General features: G+C 35.0%; 1 protein-coding gene across 4 annotated transcripts in view; it reads left to right on the forward strand.

Annotated features, from left to right (window-relative positions):
• The window catches only part of LOC103008900 (UDP-glucuronosyltransferase 2C1-like), a 61,655-nt gene extending 36,816 nt beyond the window's left edge, over positions 1-24,839 (forward strand). The window contains exons 7-9 of one of the 4 annotated variants that reach the window (XR_009008482.1): positions 775-839; positions 2,315-2,462; positions 24,371-24,839. Coding sequence is in view for 1 of the 4 variants with exons in the window: in XM_057547473.1 (XP_057403456.1) it covers positions 775-793 (19 nt within the window). In the remaining 3 variants the exon portion in view is untranslated. Of the gene's footprint in view, positions 1-774; positions 869-2,314; positions 2,463-9,612; positions 9,723-24,370 lie in introns of those variants that run through there. The other 3 variants (XR_009008480.1, XR_009008481.1, XM_057547473.1) reach the window with 3 other exon arrangements.

Below are 24,839 nucleotides of genomic sequence, written 5' to 3' on the forward strand. Positions count from 1 at the left end.
ATAGAGATAAACAGATAGGCCACCAAAAAGGGCATTGTCCTGTCTATACTACCAGAAGAGTTCGAGGATGAGTATCCGAAGGATGAGGACCATCGCTTCCCTCAAATCATAATCACTTGCCAAGCTTTTAGACCTGAGAGTTTTTAGACCTGATCCACTGACTAATGAAGAGACTGGGTCCTTTAGAGGAAGAACGCTGTAGCATCACAGTAAGTGTACATGCTAATAATTTCCTCAATTCTTTCCCAAGAGGAGGGCAGCATCCTGGGACAGCTGATGATTTTTTCAGTCCCTCAAATATATAATTGGATAGAAATACTTTGTCAGTGGCACAAATCCAAACCGTATCCTTGACATGTGGGATAAAAGTTGTAATAGTGGGAAAGGTCAGGTAGAAGCACTCTGTATTAGATTCCTAGGGCTGCTATAACAAATTACCACAAACTTGGTAGTTTATAACAACTGATATTTATTCTTTCACAGTTATGGAAGCCAGAAGTCCAAAATCAAGGTGTTGTTATGGTCCATTACTTTTTGAGATTTCTTGAAAAATCCATTCCATGGCTCGCTACAAGATTCTGTTGGCTTCTGACAATGCATGCTGTTCCTTGGCTGTGGTTTCTCTCAAATTTCTCTCTCTCTCTTCACGTCACCTTTTCCTTTGTGTCTATAAACCCCTTCCATCCTTCTTGTCATAAGAATATCTGTCATTGGATTTAGAGCCCATCCTAAATCCAGTATGAACTTACCTCGATATCTTTAACTTAATTACAGGCATACATCAGAGGTATAGCAGGTTGGATTCCAGACCACCACAACAAAGCAAAAATCACAGTGAAGTGAGTCACAAATTTATTTGTTTCTCAGTGGATGTAAAAGTTATGTTTGCATTATGATGTAATCTATTGTGTGTGAAAAAAAGTACCTTCCTTAATTAAAAAATATTTTATTGCTAATCAATGTTAATCATCATCTGAACCTTCAGTGGGTCATAATCTTTTTGCTGGTGGAGGTCTTGCCTTTTTGATGACTGTTAATGAATCAGGGTGGTGGTTGCTTAAGACAAGGGTGGCTGTGGCAATTTCTTAAAATAAGACAACAATGAAGTCTGCACAGCAATTGACTCTTTCTTTCGTTTCTCTGTAACATACAATGCTATTTGAAAACATTTTGTGCTCAATAGAACTTCATTTGAAATTGGAGTCAATCCTCTCAAACCTTGCTGCCCCTTTACCAACTAAGCTTATGCAATATTCTAAATCATTTGTTTTCATTTCAACAATCTTCGTAGCATCTGCACCAGCACTACTTTCCATCTCAAGAAGTCACTTTCTTTACTAATCCATAAGAAGCAACTCCTCACCCATTAGTTCTATCATGAGATTGCAGCAATTCAGTCACATCTTTAGGCTCCACTTCTTTTTTTTTTTTTTTTTTTTTTTGGCTGCTTCGGGTCTTAGTTGTAGCATGTGGGCTTCTCTCTAGTTATGAAGGGCGGGTTTTCTTTTCTCTAGTTGTGGTGTGGGCTCCAGAGTGCATGGGCTCTGTAGTTTGCGGCACACAGGCTCTCTCACTGAGGTACGCAAGCTCAGTAGTTGTGGCGCGCAGACTTAATTGCCCCGCGGCATGTGGGATCTTAGTTCCCCGACCAGGAATTGAACCCATGTCCCCTGCATTGGAAGGTGGATTCTTTATCACTGGACCACCAGGGAAGTCCCTAGGCTCCACTTCTTTTTTTTTTTTAACATTAAAATAGGAACTATAATTATGGATAGCAAAGGAGATAATCACTTTTAAATATTTATTAAAAGATTTCAGTTCCGGATAGGATATAGTTAGTTGTGGCGGCACACTCCCAAACACCAGAAAAAAAAAAAAAAAAAAAAGATGGATCAATTACAAAAGCTGATTTTTAAAGATATCAAATTCTTTTGGAGCAATGAGGATGAGATAAATTGGAATTTCAGAAGAGGAGGAGACTCTACCATAGTAGGCTGGGATCACTGGCTGAGTTTCTTGTTCATTGCTTGGAGCACGTGCTGATTCTGAGCTTGGAGTGGGGCTCAGGCTTAGCTCAAGCAGAAAGAGTCTGTTGGCAGAGAGAAAGCAGCAGGCTTTTGACTTTGTTCCATACTTAAATCTGTGTTTGATTCTTCATAATCTCACTATTGTGTACTCTTGTGGGGAAAAGGCAAGAGTTACATGGGATCAAGACTGGCTCTTTAAAGATTTTTCTTAGAAAATTTGATGGTAAAACATTTCCCATCTCATATATCAGTTTGTTTTCCCTCTATCATTCTTTATTTTTATTCAGGAAAACCTACCACATTATGTGAGATTATGGGGAAAGCTGAAATGTGGTTGATTCGAACTTACTGAGATTTTTAATTTCTTCACCCTTATTACCTAATTTTGAATTTGTTGGAGGACTGCACTGCAAGCCTGCAAAGCCCCTGCTAAAGGTAATTAAATGTACTTATTATTGCCTCTTTGAGTGTTTACCTCTTGGAATGATTTCTAGTTTATTATTTTTAGTATTTGATCTTCAATCTGAAAACTTGGACATAGGAATTAATGGGAATTATCCACTTGGAGTATAATAATACCATAGTATTAATAACATTATCATGGTAATCATTAATGATGTTCATCAAATATGCCAGATATTTGACAACAATAAAAATCCCTAGCTCCTGAGTTTAGCGCAATTGTTCAATACTCTCCAGGCAATGAGTATGAGCTGAAGTGTCATGTATCACTTCCAGGTCCAACACTTAACTGTCAGGAGCACTTACTCCAGAGTTCTCTTTTCCTTTGTGATGTCAATGGGATGTGTTCCAGAGTGGCTACTCTGTCAACCTGAGTCCTGGTTAAAGAATATATGTAACAGTTGCAGCTCACTAGATGGACATATGGCATGGGAAAGAAATAAGCTGTTGTTTGAAGCCACTGAGATTTTGGAATTGCATGTTATTTAGCATAATCTTGTCTAAGACATGGACAATAGTGGGGAAATTATAATACTTTGAGAAAAGATCTAATAGAAATGAGATGGCCCAGTAAAATTCTGGCAGAAATTCAGTAATGATGACCTGTTTGATTTGAATAGAGGAGAGAAATTAGACTGGAGACATGATCAGAGGATAGGTTATGAAAAAACAAAGGGGCAATGCTAAGTATTCTTCACTTCAAATTTAAGGTCAATGAGGATCAACGTATAATTTTTAAGCAGTAATGTGACATAGCGTCCCCTTTCGTAAATTTTGACTATTGTTTGGAATGGAGCAAGATTTAAAGCAGGGAAATGGGCTGAGATACAGTTGCAATAGTTCCTGAAAGTCATTATAAAGATCCAAACTTCAATATGATAGCTATTTTGAACATAAATGGAGAGATTTAGGAAGTATTTACAAAGAAAGTCAATAGGATTTTCTGATAAGCTGAAGGTGGAGATTAAAAGAGAGAGTGCCAGAATTAATCCTTGGCTTTTGTTTCTTTGTATATGTCAGCCCTTTACTTATTATTTTTTTTTTGTATGGGCAATTTAGTAGTGACTATTGTCATTTACAAAGGTGAAGTAAATGGGAGCAGTTGTGAGGGAAAATGATTGTTTCATATATGGGTATGCTGAATAAGATACAATGCAGTGTCTAGCAAGCAGCTATAAAATACATTGTTTCAATCTCAGAGGACAGGTTTATGCGATATTTGTAGGTTTTTTTTAAATTAATTGACTATTTTTAGAGGCATTTATAGTCACAGCAAAGCTGAGCACAAAATACAGAGGGTCCTCACCTATTTCTAGCCCCCTCCCATACACAGCTTCCCTCACCATCAATATCCCACACTCCTGCAGCACATTTGTTACACTTTATGAACCAGCATCCACATGAATATCAACAAATGTCCATAGTTTACAGTAAGGTTTACTCTGTGTATTGTACATTCCATCTTTTGATAAATGTATAATGACATGTTATCTACCCTTATACTCTCATACAGAATCTCCGCTCTCCTAAAAATCCTCTGTGCTCCACTTCTTCATCCTTCCCTGCCCCTAAATCTTTAGAAATCACTATTTTTACTTCCTCCATAGTTTTGCCTTTTCCATAAGAAGTGGTTTTAAATTAGGGATGTCAAGGAATAAGAAGACATGACTTTGTATTGGCTGTTTATTGTAAACATTAAAAAAGAAATTGGGGTGGAACAGGAGACTATAATCCAAATGTCTAAGGCTTACGTGAACAGGTGTTGCTCCTGACAGCCTGACAGTTGGCATTAGAGAACATGAGTAGTTGACAGTACAGAGTAAAGACATAAAGATAAGGATATTTTTTAAAAGCAGAGAAAATGAAACGGTTGGAAATGGCAGTCAGAAGAAAGCAGGACACACATGAAGACTCTGTCTGGACCCTGTTTGATGTAGGTAGGGTAGAATGATTGAGTATACTTTTAAAGGATTATAGGGCAAGACCTGAGTTTCAGGTAAGGTCAGGAAATATATGGGATACTCATTGAAGAGGTTGAGAATTTGGGGGAATTTTTAAATCATGTAACAGAAATTTTTACTTTATCCTGTTATATGAATATGTACATTAATATTTTGACAAGTTAAATGATATTGGATATCCATTCTACATTGTTCTAAGCCATTGTTTCTGCTCAGAAAGCAATCACTTAAATATTCTGAGCCTTTTTTATTTTATTTCATAATTTTTGATAAAAGGTCTATGCCCTGTTGGGATAGTGTGAGACTTACTTATAAGTATATTTGCTATATTTAATAATTCAAAATATTCAGAATTCTCCTATTGCCTTATTATTGACCCAGTAACACACATACATGTATATATAATGTGTGTTTGTGTGAATTTGTGCATTTATTTATTTTACCAACTATATGTCACCAAGGGTCTAACTGATTTTTTTTGTATGAACTTTAAGGATGTCCAGAAAGTGTAAGAGCTTTGAAGTATTTCTAGTGGATCTTATTTCCCCTGTCTCCACCCATCAGAGGACACTAGGGCCCTGGGGACACTACAAAAGCACAATCACATCTCTGCAGTCCAATAATGACATGCTCTCACACTCATGAAAAAAAAAATGATTCCTAAGTTTATGACAACTGTAAGAGGGTTCTTTAATATGCAAGCATTTTCATAACATTTAATTGTTTGAATAATTCACATGATTAATTTTGGTATTAGAATATTTCCAGAAGATTTTCAATAATATCCCTAACTATAAAAAGCAGATACTAGGGACCTCCCTCGTGGTCCAGTGGTAAAGAATCCGCCTTAACGGTTCAGGGGACGCGGATTTGATCCTGGTCAGGGAACTAAGATCCCACATGCCGCAGGGCAACTAAACCTGCGCACCACAACTACTGAGCTCGTGTGCCTCAACTAGAGAGCCTGCCGTGCCGCAAACTACAGAGCCCACGCGCTCTGGAGCCCACGTGCCACAACTAGAGAGAGAAAACCCGCACACCATAACTAGAGAGAAGCCCGCATGCCCCAACGAAGAGCCCGTGCACCGCAAGGAAAGATCCTGCATGCCTCAATGAAGATCCCGTGTGCTGCCATTAAGACCTAATGCAACCAAAAATAAAATAAAATAAATAAATCTTTTTAAAAAAAGCAGATACTAAAGTACACTGTATCTACATTTACATACAAATACGAGTCGATGTGAATGTGCAAAGTAACACATCAAGAGAGTGACAAGTAAAGTAATCGTGAGGTTTGAGGCTCTAATAGAAAGGAATATGATGGGAGAAAGTGTAAAACTTGAACCTTTCCACAAACAATAACCACATTTGTGTTCTGTTTCTGAGTTAGAGTATGTACAATGACAGATGATATATAAGTGTGAGCCCTTTGTTAACTACATTTGTGCCTTAATCCCTCTGCAGAGCTCTCTGGTAAATTAGCCTGGATCATTTGGTTAAACTCAAAGTGTACACAGCTGCTTCTTCCCTTGAGCCAAAATCTTATCAATGTCAGGCAGCTATGTCAAATTAATGAGATCAATGTAAACATTAAAAGGAAAAAGCAGCATTGAAGACCCATCTTTGGAACAGGGTCTTTTCTTCTTAAACTTTTAGCCCCATCTACTGAAGAAGTAGAGGGAGAGTCACAGTTAATCATGTATGTGTGTTCTTATAACACTCAGCACAACAGTCCTCTAAGGAATGTGACCCAACTAGGAATCTGCAGTAAGACTCAGACTTTCATCTTTTCCCTGTAAGGAAGATGTAGGAAAAGGTTGGAGAGAGGAGTGAAAAATTTCCGTCCAAATAAAAGTAATAAACTTATTTACCTCCTTCACACTAGTCACACTATTCATATTAACAATTCCAATTATAATAACATTTACAATTATAAACTCCAGCATTTACAAAAGTAATATATATCCATCCTATGTAAAACAACAATCTCATATGCTTTTATCACCAGCCTAATTCCAACAATAATATTTATTCACACAGGACAAGAAATACTTATCTCAAACTGACATTGAATCACAATCTAAACCTTAAAATTATCACTTCAAAATATATTATTACTCAATGTTTGTGCCAGTAGCACTATTTGTCACATGATCTATTATAAAATTTTCAATATGATACATGTATTCAGATTCCACTACAGCATGAAAAAGATGTCAATTTGATTTTGAACGCCAAAATGTAAGTTTGTGGAATTATGGAATTTGGGGTTTTCTTTTTTTAATTTCAGAGCCTCAGAGTGTATCAATCATTCTCTCAATTCATGCCATACGATTATCAGCCCATAGCTGACATCTCTTTTGATTTATTTTCTTACATTTTCTTTCTTTATCTTCTTTTTTTTCATTACCCCATAACCAGTAGGCACCCAGTCAAATGCATTTAATATTTATCATCTCACTTCAATTTACACAGATACTGGATCTTCAAACTATATATAGTATTGATTTGAGTTTTATAATTATGTAAATTGTTTTATACTATAATTCACATTTTCTTTTTATTATTACTCTATGATTTTTTTTAAATATATCCAAGTTTCTATTTGTAAATCCATTTCATTCATTGTGAGAGTTGCAGAGTTTTGGTTTATGTATTTATCACATTTTATTTATTCCTCACAAAGGGTAATTAGGTGTCCCCATTTCCATCCTACAACAGAGAATATTAGGAGGAACAATTGCAAAGCTAGGCATATATTTGTGATTTATATCCAATAGTGGGATTAAATTATAGTATCATGGGTTATTGGCATATTTAATTGTGTTGTACATTTAATTTCACTGAATATCTGTACAAATGTGTTGTTTCATCAGGAGTGCATAGGTGGTCACATCTTCCACATTTTATCTACACCTTGATACTATTCTATTTGTCAGTTTCAAAGAGGTAAAGTGATATTACATTGCTGAATTTTGTTTGTATTCTCTGTAATAGCAAAGCTGAACATCTTTTCAGAAATTATTAGTTATTCTTATTTTCCCTCTTTGAAATTCATATACTTAGTACATTATTTTGGATATTCTAACTTTTTTTGCAAGAAATACAAATTCTTTCCATAGCATAGAATATCTAGGTATTAATCCTTGATCTAGCCATTGCAAATATCTTCTCCTATGACTTCATATATTTGTTAATATTACCTCTAATTTCCTTTTTAAACATAAACTGCCAAATTTGATGTAATCAAATCCATCCTTTAATGCCTTATGATTTGTACTTTTCAAAGTCTCATTTAAAATATTTGTATCTTTTCTGAGGTTAAAGAGACATTCTCTTATATTTTATTTTTTAATGTATAACATTATAGTTTAATATGATATATTTAATGCATTCAGATTTTTTTATTAATACATGCTAGGAGGTAAATATTCACCTCCCTGCTTTGTCTGAATAATGAATATATTGTTATACCACTACCTGATAAACAATCCACTCAGTATGGATTTTTCTCACTGATTGTCCCAGTGAATTGTGATACCATTTTTAGCATAAATGGGGCTTTCACATACTCATGGCTCTCTTTCTATCCTAAGTACGTTATTCTATGGTTCACTTAGTCTGTTAGTAATTCAGTAGCCTTCATTTTGTATTCTGCATTATTATCTGATGAAGTAGTCTCCAGTATTTCCTTTTCTTTTTCAAAGTTCATTCATTATTCATGAAAATTTAATTTTTATATAAATTTTAAAATATTTGCCAATTTGTCAAGAAAAATGCCATAAATGAAAAGAAATTTAAAGAGATTGATAGCTTTACATATTAAGTCAATCCATGTAAAATATAATGTGATGTTTAATTTCATGTGTCAACTTGCCTGGGCCAGGCACCCAGCTATTTAGCCAAACATCATTCTGGAAGTTTCTGTGAGGGTATTTTTGGATGACATTAACATTTAAATATGTGGACCTTGAGTAAACAAATTGCTCTGCATTATGTGGGTGAGCCTCACCCAATTAGTTGAAGACCTGAATAGAACAAAAGACTGAATGCTCCCAAGCAAAAAAGAATTCTGCCAGTAGACAGCCTTCAGACTTGAACTAGAGCAATGGCTCTTCTCTGAGTCTCCAGCCTCATGGCCTATTCTGCAGATTAAACTTTCCAAACTCCATAATCGTGTGAGTCAATTTCTTAATATAAATCTCTTCCCTGTCTTTCCCTTTCAAGACTCACACATGTTTTTCCTTCTCTTATTTAGTTGACTTAGTTTTAGTTTTGTTAGTAGTTAAACATAGGATGAAAGGATCATTTTTTACTTCAGCAATGATTAAATACAATATTTTTATTTTTAATGGAAAGCCATATATTTCTATTATATTACTGTCAGCCTCAGAGTATTCATTATAGTTCTTTCTGCATGTCTTATCTGGTCAGGAATTTATATGACTACCTTATTTCTAAATGTGTTTATGGAAGCTTATACAAAGAGAAAATGTAACCAAAATAAAAGAAAACTGAAATTTAGAAAACATAAAGTAAATATACCAAAATTATGTCATTATACTAACTGTGATTCAGCAGAAAAATGAATGATAATCTTATTAGCATCCAAAACTAAATATAAAGTGAAGCACCAGAACTATTTAACTTAAAGCAGGAATCAAATGTTCTTCATTTGGAACATTGTGAAGAGGGTTTTGGAAGGCAATAGAGAGTACTGAATATAGTCATTGGCTTTACAATCAACAAGCTTAACTTAGAAATTTGGCTCTGCCAGATACTGCTGTGTAGACTTGGACAAATTACTTAACCTTACTGAGATAGCTTTCTCATTTGCAAATGTATAAATATCTCTTAGGATTCCCATATATCTAAGTTAAATGATACATGTAAAGAGCACTGCACATGGCAGAAGATAACATGTAGTCAATAATTTGTAAACACACACACACACACCACTCTATCATGCTGAAGGGAACATCCAATTTAAGTCATTTTCAATTTGTCTAATAACCAGTGATTTCAGGTCATATTTTGTACACTGAAATGGTTAACATATGAAAAAACAGAAGTGTTCTAATAATTCAGACACCTTGAGAAAAGTGTATGACTTATTGTTGGAACTATCAACTTTCATATAACAAAGACTGTTTCCCTCACAGGAGTTAGAAGAGTTTGTGCAAAGCTCTGAAAAACTGGAGTTGTGCATAGTTTTGGAAGTTTTAGCCACAGCAATCAGAGAAGAAAAAGAAATAAAAGGAATCCAAATCAGAAAAGAAGAAGTGAAGATGTCACTGTTTGCATATGACATGATACTTTCACATAGAGAATCCTAAAGATGCTACAGAAAACTACTAGAGCCAATCAATGAATTTGGTAAAGTAGCAGGATACAAAATTAATGCACAGAAATCTCTTGCATTGCTATACACTGATGAAAAATCTGAAAGTGAAATTAAGAAAACACTCCCATTTACCATTGCAACAAAAAGGATAAAATATCTAGGAATAAACCTACCTAAGGAGACAAAAGACCTGTATGCAGAAAACTATAAGACACTGATGAAAGAAATTAAAGATGATACAAACAGATGGAGAAATATACCATGTTCTTGGATTGGAAGAATCAACATTGTGAAAATGACTATACTACCCAAAGCAATCTACAGAGTCAATGCAATCCCTATCAAACTACCACTGGCATTTTTCAGAGAACTAGAACAAAAAATTTCACAATTTGTATGGAGACACAAAAGACCCTGAATAGCCAAAGCAATCTTGAGAAAGAAAAATGGAACTGGAGGAATCAGGCTCCCTGACTTCAGATTATACTACAAAGCTACAGTAATCAAGACAGTATGGTACTGGCACAAAAACAGAAATATAGATCAATGGAACAGGATAGAAAGCCCAGAGATAAACCCACGCACCTATGGTCAACTAATATATGACAAAAGAGGCAAGGATATACAATGTATATAAGACAGTCTCTTCAATAAGCAGTGCTGGGAAAACCAGACAGCTACTTGTAAAAGAATGAAATTAGAACACTCCCTAACACCATACACAAAAATAAACTCAAAATGGATTAAAGACCTAAATGTAAGACTGGACACTATAAAACTCTTAAAGGAAAACATAGGAAGAATGTTCCTTGACATAAATCACAGCAAGATCTTTTTTGACACACCTCCTAGAGTAATGGAAATAAAAACAAAAATAAATAAATGAAACAATTCATTTGGACCTAATGAAACTTAAAAGCTTTTGCACAACAAAGGAAACTATGAACAAGATGAAAAGACAACACTCAGAATGGGAGAAAATATTTGCAAATGAATCAACAGACAAAGGATTAATCTCCAAAATATATAAACAGCTCATTCAGCTCAATATTAAAAAAACAAACAACCCAGTCCAAAAATGGGCAGAAGACCTAAATAGGCATTTCTCCAAAGAAGACATACAGATGGCCAAGAGGCACATGAAAAGCTGCTCAACATCACTAATTATTAGAGAAATGCAAATCAAAACTACAATGAGGTATCACCTCACACCAGTTAGAATGGGCATCATCAGAAAATCTACAAACAGCAAATGCTGGAGAGGGTGTGGAGAAAAGGGAACCCTCTTGCACTGTTGGTGGGAATGTAAATTGATTCAGCCACTATGGAGAACAGTATGGAAGTTCCTTAAAAAACTAAAAATAGAAGTACCATACGACCCAGCAATCCCACTACTGGGCATATACCCAGAGAAAACCATAATTCAAAAAGACACATGCACTCCAAAGTTCATTGCAGCACTATTTACAATAGCCAGGTCATGGAAGCAACCTAAATGCCCACTTACAGATGAATGGATAAAGAAGATGTGGTACATATATACAGTGGAATATTACTCAGCCATAAAAAGGAATGAAATTGGGTCATATGTAGGTACGTGGATGGACCTCGAGACTGTCATACAAAGTGAAGTAAGTCAGAAAGAGAAAAACAAATATCATATATTAACGCATATATGTGGAATCTAGAAAAATGGTACAGATGATCTGGTTTGCAAGGCATAAATAGAGACACAGATGTAGAGAACAAACATATGGAAATGGGGGCGAGGGGTGGTGGGATGAATTGGGAGATTAGGATTGACATATATACACTAATATGTATAAAATAGATAACTAATAAGAACCTGCTGTATAAAAAAAATAAATAAAATAAAATTCAAGAATAAATAAGAACCTTAAAAAAAAAAAAACAAGTGTACCATACTAATGTTAGATGCTAGTAATAGCAGAAATTGGGTGTGGGGTTTATGGAAATTCTGCAATTTTTCTGTAAATGTAAATGTATTCTAAAACATAAACTTAAAAAAAATCTGAAAAAAAATAGTAATTGGAAAATATTTTTTTTAATGAATGAAAACACAACAGTCCAAATCAATAGACGTGGAGAAGCAGGACTCAGAGAGGAATTTATAGGTGCAAGTGCCTATATTAAATAAGAAAAAAGATCTAAAAATCAATAAACTAATATTATACTTTAAAGAACTATAAAAAGAAGGCAAACTAAACCAAAAGATAGCAGAAGGAAAAAAATAATGGAGTTAGAGCAGAGATAAACAAAATGAACAAAAAAAAAAAACCAGAGAAAATCAATAATACCTAAACTTGGTTCTTTGGAAAGGTCAGCAAAATTATCAAACTTTTAGCTAAACTGCCAGAGAGAAAAAAAAAGTAGATGCAAATAATTTTAAAGTGAGAAATGAATCTAGGGAGATTACTAATGGCTTTTCAAAGATAAAAATTTTATAAGAGGATATGAAGGAGGTGTAGCGAAGATGGGAGAGTAAGAATACCCCAGCTTACCTCTTCCCACAGTGAGACAGATAAGGGGGATGAAGAAGTGGTATAGTCAAGACTCATACCACCAAGTGAGCAAATTAGCAAAGGTTGTCCCCAAGGAGTGCATAGTTCAAGCCCAACAAACATTAGGCTCCCCAGACCAGGGCTCTGGCACCAGGAAGCCATGCCCCCAAAACAATGGCCTTAAAGGCCAGTGGAGAGTACTTTCAGAAGAGCTAAGGGCTCATAGTAATCAATCTGCCACAACAAGAGGACACAGGTAGCCCAAATACAGGTACCCCTAGAGCATCTAAGTCTGGTGACCGGATGAGGGTGCACTGTTTGGATGGATAGGATGTCTAATACAAAAGACCACTTTTCCAAGGTCAGGAAATGTAACCAACCTTCAGATACATAAAAATAAAAACAGCAAGCTGGGTGAAATAAGGCAACAGAGGAATATGTTGCAAATGAAGCAACAACATAAAACCCCAGAAAAAGAGCTAAGGAAGTGGACATAGGCAATCTACCCCATAGAGAGTTCAAGGTAATGATTGTAAAGATGTTCAGAAAAACTGGGGAGAAGATTAAATAAACAGAGTGAGAAGGTAGAAGTTTTTAGCAAAAAATTAGAAAATATAAATAAGAACAAAACAAAGATGAACAATACAATAACTGAAATGATAAATACACCAGAAAGAATCAACAGTAGATTAGATGATACAGAGACATCGATCAGCGAGCTGAAATACAAAGTAGTGGAAATCATTGAAGTTGAACAGAAAAAAAGAATAAAAAGAAAGGAAGACAGTTTAAGAGACTTCTGTGACAACATCAAGCACATTAACATTTGCATTATAGGTCTCCCAGAAGGAGAAGAGAGGCAGAAAGGGGCAGAGAACATATTTGAAGACATAATAGATATAATTCCCTAACTTGGGAAAGGAAACAGTCATCTAGTTGTAGGAAGCAGAGACAATCCCAAACAGGATCAACCCAAAGAAGACCACACCAAGACACATTGCAATTAAAATGGCAAAAATTAAGAGAAAATTTTAAAAGCAGCAAGGGAAAAGGAACAAGTTACTTACAAGGAAACTCCCATAAGCCTGTTGGCTAACTTTTCAGCAGAAACACTGCAAACCTGAAGGGAGTGGCACAATATATAATATTTAAAATGATGAAAGGGGAAAACCTACTACCAGGAATACTCTCACCAGCAAGGCTCTCATTCATGTTTGATGGAGAGATCAAAAGTTTTACAAGCAAGCAAAAGTTAAAGAGTTCAGCACCACCAAACCAGGTGTACAAGAAATGTTAAGGGGACTTTTCTAAGTGAGAGAGAAAAGGTCACAACTAGAAACATGAAAATCACAAAAGAAAAAATTGGTAAAGGCAAATATATAGTAAAGTTAGTAAATCAGCCAGGTATAAAGCTAGAAGGAAGGTTAAAACACAAAAGTAATACAATCATGTATACCCATAATAAGTAGTTAAGAGATACATGAAACTAAAAGGTTTAAAATATGATGTCAAAAATAGTAAGTGTGGTGAGGGAAGTAAAAATGCAAGGTTGTTAAAATGCACTTGAACTTAAGAGATCAGCAACTTAAAATAATCATGTATTTTCACATATATATGTATGTATTTTGCTAAATACAATGTGGGGAATAAGACAATAATTATGCAATAGCTTTACATGTTGTAACTAGACTTATCGTGATGATCATTTTGAGAGGTATAGAAATACCAAATAGCTGTATTGTCTAACAGGAACTAACATAGTGTTGTAGGTTAGTTATACTTCAAAACAGAAAAGAAAAAACAACCTCATGGCAAAACAGATCAGATTTGTGGTTACCAGAGGCAGGGGCTTGGGGAAGGGACAATTGGAGGAAGGTGGTTAAAAGTTTCAAACTTCCAGTTACACGATAAATGAGTACTAGGAATGCAATATACACCATAAATAAACACTGCTGTATGTTATATATGAAAATTGTTGAGAGTAAATCTTGAGTTCTCATGTCAAGAAATTTTTTTTCTATTTCTTTAATTTTGTACCTACATAAGATGATGGATATTCACTTATTCACTTATCACTTATTGTGATAATCATTTCATAATGTATGTAAGTAAAATTATAATGCTACACAACTTAAACTTAGTGCTGTATGTCAATTATATATCAACAAAACTGGAAGAAAATAGGATATTATCAAAACTTGCACAACAAAGTTAGACAACCTGGAAGACGTGGATAAATACCTTGAAAAACTCAATTTACTTACACTGACTAAACAAGAAATAGAGTATTTCAACAGACCTATATCAAATTAAGAGACTGAAATAGTAATCAAAACCTACCAAAAAGGAAAAGTCTTGGAGAGATAGCATCACTGGCAAATTCTATCAAACAGTTATATAATTAAATAATTAAGTAATCCATTTCAAATATTCCAAAAAAAGTGAAAAGAAGGAAACATTAAATAATGCTGTGAGGCTAGATTTACCTGATATGAAAGCGTGTGTATTGCCGAAAACTGCTTTCAGTTTCAAGGTTCGTTGGACTCACCGGCAAAATAACCACTCGTCTCACACAACTGAACAGATTTAATTAATTTCTTTAAAAGAAGATGATTTAACTTAATTTCAATATACAGTCATTAGAAGGGGATGAATAAAAGTATTAGAAAGACATAACAGAGTATACATCACCGGATTGGGCCGACACCTTCATCCAGATTCAAACAGCAGCTGGGAAATCCCGAGTAACAGCAATCTGGAGTCCCAGCTGGGAAGGGTCCCAGGTGGTGCGTCCACCTCAGGGGTGAAACTTCAAATTGTAGTTCTGGGGGCTTCCGTTTATAATTCCAGGCCACAAACTGATGTCATCAGTTTACATGCAAAAATGCAGCTCTGGTTCAACTGTAACAATGCTGTTGATTTCACCATAAGAGTCACAAGATTTTCTAGACCCCAGGGGACTAGCCAGGTCCCCAGGGCTCAAGAAATTCCAAGACCCACTCCCTTTCTTATTGTACTTGCTGCTTGACTTGTTAGTAACAATTGTTAGGTGTGCAAGCAGGCATGCAATCCAGGCAGGGTCACAAGTCAGTCAGAGGCCTTCTTTTGCCTCTGAAGCCCAAACAAGACTACTTTACTAGTTTTCCCAACAGCCAGATAAAGACACCACAAGAGAATAAAATTACGGACCATGATCATTTCTAAATATGGATATTAAAATACTCAAGAAAATATTTGCAGATCAAATCCACTAGAATATTGAAAGGAGTATTCACCATAGTAAAATGATACTTACTCTATTTGTGCAAAGGTGGTTCAGCAAATGTAAATCAATCCATGTAATACAGCACATGAATATAATGAAGGGAAAAACAAACAAACAAACAAATGATCATTTTAACTTACACAGCAAAGGAAGTTGAGAAAATCCAACATTCTTTTGATGAAAACTCTCAAGAAACTTAGGAATAGAGGGAGAAGTCCTCAATATGATACAGGATACTTTTGAAAGACCCACAGCTTATATCATACTCAGTGGTGCAAACTGAAAGCTTTCTTCCTAAAATCAGGAACAATACAAGGTTGTATTGTTTCACTGCTGCTATTTAACCTTATACCAGAAGTTCTAGCATAGGAATGACACAGGAAAAAGAAATAAAAATGCATCCACATTGGAATGAGAGAGGTAAAGCAATGTGTATTTGCAGATGACATGATACTATACATAGAAAATCTCAAAGAATTCACAGAAAGCTACTAGGGATAATAATCAAACTTAACTAAGGTGCATAATACAAGATTAACAGCAAAAATCAGTTTTGTTGACACACAGGGTCAGTGAACACTCTGAACATGAAATTTTTAAAATTCCATTTACTAGAGCAACAAAACAAATTAAATACTTAAGAATAAATCTAACCAAGGAGGTAAAACATTTGCATGATGACAACCACAAAACATTATTATTATTATTATTATTATTATTATTATTATTATTACTGTGCTGCGTGGCATGCAGGATCTTAGTTCCCCAACCAGGGATCAAACCTGTGCCCCCTGCAGTGGAAGCTCAGGGCCCTAACCACTGGACCGCCAGGGAAGTCCCCACAAAACATTATCGCTGCAAGAAATTAAAGAATACCTAAATACATGGAAACTCATCCTATGTATGTTCATGATAGGAATACTTAACATGGTTAAGATGTCAACACTATCCAAAACAATCTACAGATTTAATGCAATGCCTATCAAAACTCTAACAGCCTTTTTGTAGAAATAAAATATCCAATCCTCAACCTCATATGGAACTACAAGAACCACAAATAGACGAAACAATCCTGAAAAACAACAAAGTTAAAGGACTGACACTTTCAAACACTGAAGTTAGAAATTTACTATAAACCTACAGTAAATTAACAGTGTGGTAATGGGAAAAGGGCAGACATATAAACCAATGGAATAGAAGACAAAGTAGAAATTAACCCTCACACGTATGGGCAATTGATTTTCAACAAGGATGCAAGACCATTCAGTGGGGAAAGGACAGTCTTCTCAACAAATAGTGCTTGTAAAGTCTTGATATCCACATGCAAAGGAATAAAGTTGGACACTTACCTTAAAAAAATGAACTCAAGGGGCTTCCCTGGTGGCGCAGTGGTTGAGAGTTCTGCCTGCCAATGCAGGGGACACGGGTTCGAGCCCTGGCCTGGGAAGATCCCACATGCCGCAGAGCGACTGGGCCCGTGAGCCACAACTACTGAGCCTGCGCATCTGGAGCCTGTGCTCTGCAATAAAAAAAAGAGGCCGCGATAGTGAGAGGCCCGCGCACCGCGATGAAGAGTGGACCCCGCTTGCCACAACTGGAGAAAGCCCTCGCACAGAAACAAAGACCCAACACAGCCAAAAGTAAATAAATAAATTAATTAATTTTAAAAAAATCAGCTATACTTAAAAAAAAAAAAAAAAAAAAAAAGAACTCAAAATGGATCAGAGACAAACTTTAGAAGTAAAAATATAATACTTTTACAAGAAAATCCTAAGGGAAAACTTCATCACATTGTATTTTGCTATGATTTCATAGGTATGACACCAAAAGCACAAACAATAAAAGAAAAAGTAAATAAATTGGACTTCATCAAATGCAGAACTTCTGTGCATCAAAAGATACTATCAAGAAAGTGAAATACAATATACAGATTGGGAGACAATCTTTGCAAATCACGTATCTGATAAGGAACTAATGTGCACAATACATAAAGAACTCCTATAACTCAACAACAACAAAAAACCAATTGAAAAATGGGAAAGTACTTGAATAGATATTTCTCAAAAGAAGATACACAAATGGTCAAAAAGTACATGCAAAGATGCTCAAAACCAATCATTAAGGAAATGCAAATCGAAGAACCACTTCACACATTAAGATAGCTATTATAAAAAATAAATAAAAGGAAAACAGCAAGGGTTGGTGAGAATGTGGAGAAATAGGACCTTGTGCGTTACACTTCTGTTACCAAATGCAAGTTTGTATACCTGGTGCACAGTGAGTCCAGACAAACCAAAACATAGGAGTTTGGAGCAGAGAAAGGTTTACTGCAAGTCCACAAAGGAGGTGGGTGGCTTGTGCCCAGAAAACCCTGAACTCTCATAAGGGTTTCAACAAAGCACTTTTAAAGGCAAGGTAAGAGAGGTGTGTGGTTAGTCGTTGCAAACTTCTTGGTGTAGGACTGTACTTTTTTCTTGCCACTCTCCAAGTAGGTCAGGTCACAATGTTCCTGTAAACCTCCAACAAGACAAATATTGTTTTCTGTTCTGCAACTTTTATCTCTATATTAATGGACTCTTAAAGGTCAGAGCCTTGAGAATAGGCTATCCTGTACATTTCAGTCTGTAAGCAACATTATTTCACAAAAGGTGGAGAGCCAGCATGACCAACACAGGAAACAGAACAGAAAGATTAAAGTAAAATTTGTTCTTCTCTATTATACTCATAAGAGTGCAAAAAGATGCATCTGCTCTGAAAAACATTTTTGTTGTTCCTCACTAAGTTAAACATAGAGCTGTTATATGACCCGGTAATTCTAATCCTGACTATTTATGAAGAGGAATTGAAATCAGGGACTCAAACAGATATTTGTACAACAATGGTCACAGCAACATTATTCACAATACCAAAATGAATGGATAAAGTAAATGTGATATACACACAAAATGGAATATTATTCAGCCTTAAAAAGAAAGGAAATTCTGATATGCTACAACATACATGAACCTTGAAGACATAATGCTAAGTGAAATAATGTTGTCAGAAGACAAATACTGTATGATTCCACTTATATCAGATACCTAGATTAGACAAATTCATGGAGACAGAAAGTAGCATAGAGGTACCAGGGGCTAGGGAGTAGGGGGAATAGGGAGTTATTGCTTAATGATACAGAGTTTATGTAGGGAAGATGAAAACATTTGGGGTATAGATAGTGCTTATGGTTACACATCATTGTGGATGTATTTAGTGCCACCAAATTCTATACTTACAATACTTTAAAATGATAGACATCATTATGTATATTTTACTATAATAAAAAAGGCAATACTTGATTCTAAGTTACTACCAAGTATATAACAAAGATCAAAGCCCTAACAATTTCTTAGTGAGGTAAATGACATTCCTTCCCTTTGCCTCTGAAAACTTTGTTTCAAAAATCCACTTTACCAGAATGGCCTAGTAATACCAATATACACTTGTTTCAGATACAGATTGTCTTTTATCTTCATCTACAAGTTAGAATTAACCTGATGATGATAGCCTATCGACTAGGATTATTGCAAGCATTTGAAAACACTGTTGTGGTGTCAATGGTTTAAAAACATTCATTACTTAATCACCTAGGACCTCAGTTTGCTTGTGTATTACCTGGAGTCATCAAACCTGATTAATGCTAAGTTAACTGCCTCCTTTTGATGGGATGTGATTCTAAAAATCTTCTAATAGAGTAAATGCACTTGTCTTAGCAGGTTCTGTGGAGATAACACAGAAAAAGAAACCAGAAACACTAGGAGCAAATACCTGGCTATCTGGATGGATTCCACAGAATGATCTTCCTGATAAGACCAAAGAGAAGCCAAATTAAATAATTTTGCTTAATTATGAATGAGGAATAATCTGAATGATTACTCAATAACAGATAATTTGTATTCAAAATAAGAAAAAAAACTTAATTTCTTCTTCACATTTCTTCTGGAGCTTGTTAAAGAAAAACTTATTCATGACACTTGTTAAAGACTGTAAGACACACTTTAGTCAAGACCACCATGATAAGTACAGTTACTACTGCAATGGACTTTTACAGTAAGACAGAGAGATTGGACTAAACTCTGAATGCAGAAAGAAAAGTGGGAAATTTATAACCAAAGTGCAGAGAGGGAGGTCAGTGGATGGAAAATTACTAAGAGGAAACATCAGGGTCAAGGGAGGACGCTGGCAAAACTAACCTAATCTGATTCTTGTTGACGGCAGGCCAGGGTGATCAGCCATCGCTTGGCGGATGGTGAAAGAGGAAGCAACAGCTAAAAAGAGTGATCAAGTATCAGTACTGGGAGAATCTAGCTAAACTGACTTAGAAGGATGGTTGCTAAAATTGGGCAATGCAGAGATAAACAAAAAGCCCCCAAATCAGGGTCTACTTGAAAAGAGAGTTCAGAGGAGCCTGACTAGAGTTTGGTCAAAACTGGAATCTTTGTCAAGCACTAACATAAATATGGTATTTATAATTCTTCCGTTTATGATACAATCTCTCCCTCCTCAGAATCAGAGCCAGAGAAAGTACCTTTACATCAGGCTGTCATTATCTTTTGTATAGAATATTGCAGCACCCTCCTGGCTTTCTGTATCCATTATCTTCCTCCTCTCTTCACTTTTCCCACAGTAGCTATTTGAAAAAACAATCTGATAAGCCATTTCACCATCTACAATATTATAAATGGTCCAAATTACTTATAATCAATTCAAAACCCAATTTTTAAAACAGAGTACTACATGAACTTGCCCAGGTCGATCTTCCTAGCCTGTTATGCCAACATTCTCACATTGAAACCCTGCACATCTCAACTCCCTTTCCCTATTAAAGCAAGCGTTTGTTTTCTTAAATCCCTCCATTCCTTTTTATTAAAGTATTCTCACCCCAGCAACTTGTCCAATGTCAAGTACTCTCCATCGGTTAACTCTGCACAAACTTTTCACAGGTGTGGAATGACTTAATTGCTGGAATTACTAATTGCTGCTTAGCCTGGAATAATTAATTGCTGCTTTCTTTAGAGCCTATAGGAATTTATATATGGCCTCATGGCACAGAATTATGCAGAAGATGCTACCTAATTGAATTAATGATTTATAAAGGTGTCATGATTTTCTGTATCTGAAATTCTATGAAAGTATTTAGATTCACCTACTGTTACTGGGTAATAGATTCCAACCTCAAAGAAATACTAAATTTATTTAAAGAAACTAAGCTGTTGTTAAAGAGATACAAATATTTTTATTAATAATACTTATTGCTTATCTCTTAAAAATGCTGATGTTAACACTATAAAGAAATTAGACAATATAACAAAAGCATAGAGAAATAAAAATGAAAAATCACTTAACTCTCCACATACAGCTATAACCATCAGTATAGAAATATTACTTTAGGTATTTCCTCGTGCTAATTTATAACTAGAAAAAAAAGATAGAAATACTTTTATAAAAATAGGATCATTCTACTTGTTAATTAAAAACATCCTATATTGGTATATTTTAATTGAAAACAAGAGAAAGACAGTGAAGTAAAGAGTGTGAGACAGTGAGATCCAAATGGAGACATAGAAGACCCCAGCCTCCCTGCCCCTTGACAAAGATCAACAATTAGACACGACAGTACCCATAAACAAAAACATCTCTGGGAGAGCTCTAAAGTCCACTTAAGGAATTTTAGCAACACTGTGGAACTAAAAAATCCTGAGAATAATCACAAAAAAACCAGAATGAAGACAGTTTCATTCTACCCATATCATCCCATTTCCAAGCCAGCATTACTCAACACCAAGAGAGAACTTCCCAGCTAGAAAGAGTTTCTCAACAGGAAAGGATGAGTCGAGTGACCAGGTTCTAAAGCCTTTAGGGGCACAGAAATAGAAACACAAATCCTAAATTGTAGCTACTACAAAGCTACAGTTCTTTTAAAAGTATGGTACTGGCATAAAAACAGACACATAGACCAATGGACAGGATTGAGTGTCCAAAAGTAAACTCTCACATATAAGGTAAAAAAATATTTGATAAAAGAGCCAAGAATACTCAATTAGAAAACAGTAGTGTCTTCAATAAATGGTGCTGGGGAACCTAGATAATCTCATATAGGAGAATGAAATTGGACCCTTATCTTACATCACTTACAAAAATTAACTAGAAATGGATTAAAAACTTAAACATAGACCTGAAACCATACAACTCCTGGAAGAAAACATAGAGGAAAAAAGCTCCTTGACAAGCGTCTTTGTAACAATTTTTTGGATATGCCAACGACAGCACAAAGAACAAATACAAAAATCAACAAGTGGGCTACATCAAATTTAAAAGCTCCTGCACAGCAAAAGAAATGATCTACAAAAAGAAAGAAAATGTACAAAATGGGAGAAAATATTTGCAAATTAGATATCTGATAAGGTTAAAATACAAAATATATAAAAACTCATATAACTCAAGTAAAGAAAAATTTAAAAATTAGTAGAGTTACTGAATAGACATTTTTCCAAAGAAGATGTACAAATGGCCAACAGATACTTGAAAGGGGACTTGACATCAGTAAGCATCAGGAAATGCAAATCAAAACCACAATGAGATATCACCTCACATTTATTAGAATGGCCATGATCGAAAGAAAAGGTATAACAAATGTTGGTGAGGAAGTGAAGAAGCGTGTTGGTAGAAATGTAAATTGCTGTAACCACTATGGAAAATAGGAAGGAGGTTCCTTCAAAAATTTAAAATAGAACTACTACATCATTCAGCAATGCTACTTTGGGGTATACATCTAACGGAAATTACAACAGAATATGGAAGAGATACCTGCATTTCTATGTTAATTGTAGAGTTATTCATAACAACTAAGATATAAAAACAACCTAAGTATCCATCAATGGATAAATGGATAAAGAAGATGTGGTATATGTATGTAAAGGAATATTATTCAGCAAAAAGAAAGAAGGAAATCCTGCCATTTGTGCAACATAGCATTTTGCTATGTGAAATGTCAGGCAGAGAAAGTCAAATATTGCATGATATCACTTATATGTGTAATCTAAAAAGTCAAATTCATAGAAACTGAAAGCAGATTGGTGATAACTAGAGTCTAGGTGTTTGGGAAGTGAAGAGATGTTGGTCAAAGGGTACAAACTTTTAGTTTGAAGTGAATAAGTTATAGGGATATTTGTAGTGCATGGTGATTAGCTGTGATTATAAATAAATAAAAATATTCTCAACAGCAAGTGATTATATTTATCATTTTAGTGTATTTCAAATAAATCAAATATATTCTTGGGAAAAAATAAGCTATATTAAAATTAAAAGAATTACCACGGTTGGATAGATGTTTTTTAATATTAGATAAATTCTTACTAAAATTTTCCTATAATTCTATGTACAAATATTTACATTAGAGTTTAGAATAATTACTTTTTAAATATTTCCAATTTTGGTCAATATAGAATGACTTTTCACTATGAAGTCACTTTTAAACTTCCCATTCATGTCACTTAAACATCACATCTTAATTTTTGTTTGCTGTATTATCATTAACATGTTCAAAACTTACAACGTACACATTTTGTCCGAAATTTTGACCAAAATTTCAAATAACATTTAGCCTTAGTTTTGTATTTATATGGATTTAATGATGCACTTTCTGTTTATTGCAGTCTCTCTATTCGTGGAGGATTTTCTTTTTCATTAATTTTTTATCTGACAGATATTTTGTTTTTGTGTCTTGGAGGGTTTCTTGTTGCTATTTCCTTGTTTCCTTGAGATATATTCAGAAGTACTTATTTCTTAAATTCTTGGTATTAAGAAAGGCCTATTTTTTTTTTTTAAACAAAAGAGCAACAAGGATTTGATTTTTTTCTGATTTACCGTTCCCTTCCTCAGAACTTTCTACATGCTCTTCCACTATCTTCTACAATTTAATGTTCTATATTCTCCATCAATGATGACTGCACTTCAGTGTGGGAGAATAACCTTCCTCCTTCAACTCCTTCACAGATACAAGGAAATCCTTTTTCTAAGTCAGCCATTCAAAACCTTAAACCACACCTTGGTCTGGTCTTTGTTCCTTGACAGAAGTTAGAAGGGTTAGTGTTCTAGCTATTGCCATTGTTCTATCTCAACACTGACACTTGCATCCCTCTGTAGCTTGAAGCAAAGATTCCAGCATCTACTTACTTTCAGGCCCACTTCTTGCCCAGAGGGTCACATGAAGCTAATTGGTTTCATCTGGAATGTCAGGGCCATGAAGATCACAGACTGAAACCATTTCCCATTACTATTGAAGACTAGCTCCTTGTTAACACTGACACTCCAGACAGAACCTGGAGAAGGGTGGAGTGGTGGGGGGAAGAGTTTCTTTTTCATAAACTTGCCCCTCATTGCTGCTTCTTGTCAATATCATGTTCCCAATACCACACTCAGCAAAAGAGATCAAATTCTTTATTCTCAACCTACATATTCTACATTCCTATTTCTGAACTTTCAAAATGCTATTTCCAGTTAGAAATTCTTTTCTCCCCTGCCTCCAATCATTACTGAGACTATGAAACATCCAACAAATTCCAGCAGATAGGCCACCATATCTAGAAATATCTCAAGAGGAAACAAACTTTCATATGCATTCTGACTCTTGGTGATATCATTTATGACACAACTTATTATATAATTATGTATATACTTTTAATAATATATGTTTTAGATATATCATGTCCTTAACAAATTTTTCAAGTTGCTATCTGTATATTCAATTTTAGCTATAAAGAGAATGCTATGAAGTTATCAAGAATTCACCATGATCAGCCTATGAAACCTCTGGAATGTGCAGTCTTCTGGATTGAGTTTATCATGCACCACAAAGGAGCCAAACACCTTCGGCCAGCCATCCACAACCTCACCTAGTACCAGTACAATTCTTTGGATGTAATTGGGTTCCTGCTAGCATGCGTGGCAACTTTTATATTCCTGATCACTAAATGTTGCCTGTTTTGTTGCTGGAAGTTTGGTAAAACTGCAAAGAAGAAAAAGAGAAAGTAGGGTTTTTTTTTTTAACAGTTCGGCTGGAAACTTTGGTAGGATCCATCTGAATTCACCCAGCCACTGATTAGAATAGATTCCTCTCCTGCTTCCCCAGGCTCTTGTCCATTCCTCAGCTTATCAAGTCACAGATCAAAGACTCACCCCAAAAATATGCCACATGATTCAGAATTAAGGTTTAAAATAATC

This window comes from Balaenoptera acutorostrata, chromosome 5 (genome assembly GCF_949987535.1).
Source record: "Balaenoptera acutorostrata chromosome 5, mBalAcu1.1, whole genome shotgun sequence".
NCBI classification, from domain to species: domain Eukaryota; kingdom Metazoa; phylum Chordata; class Mammalia; order Artiodactyla; family Balaenopteridae; genus Balaenoptera; species Balaenoptera acutorostrata.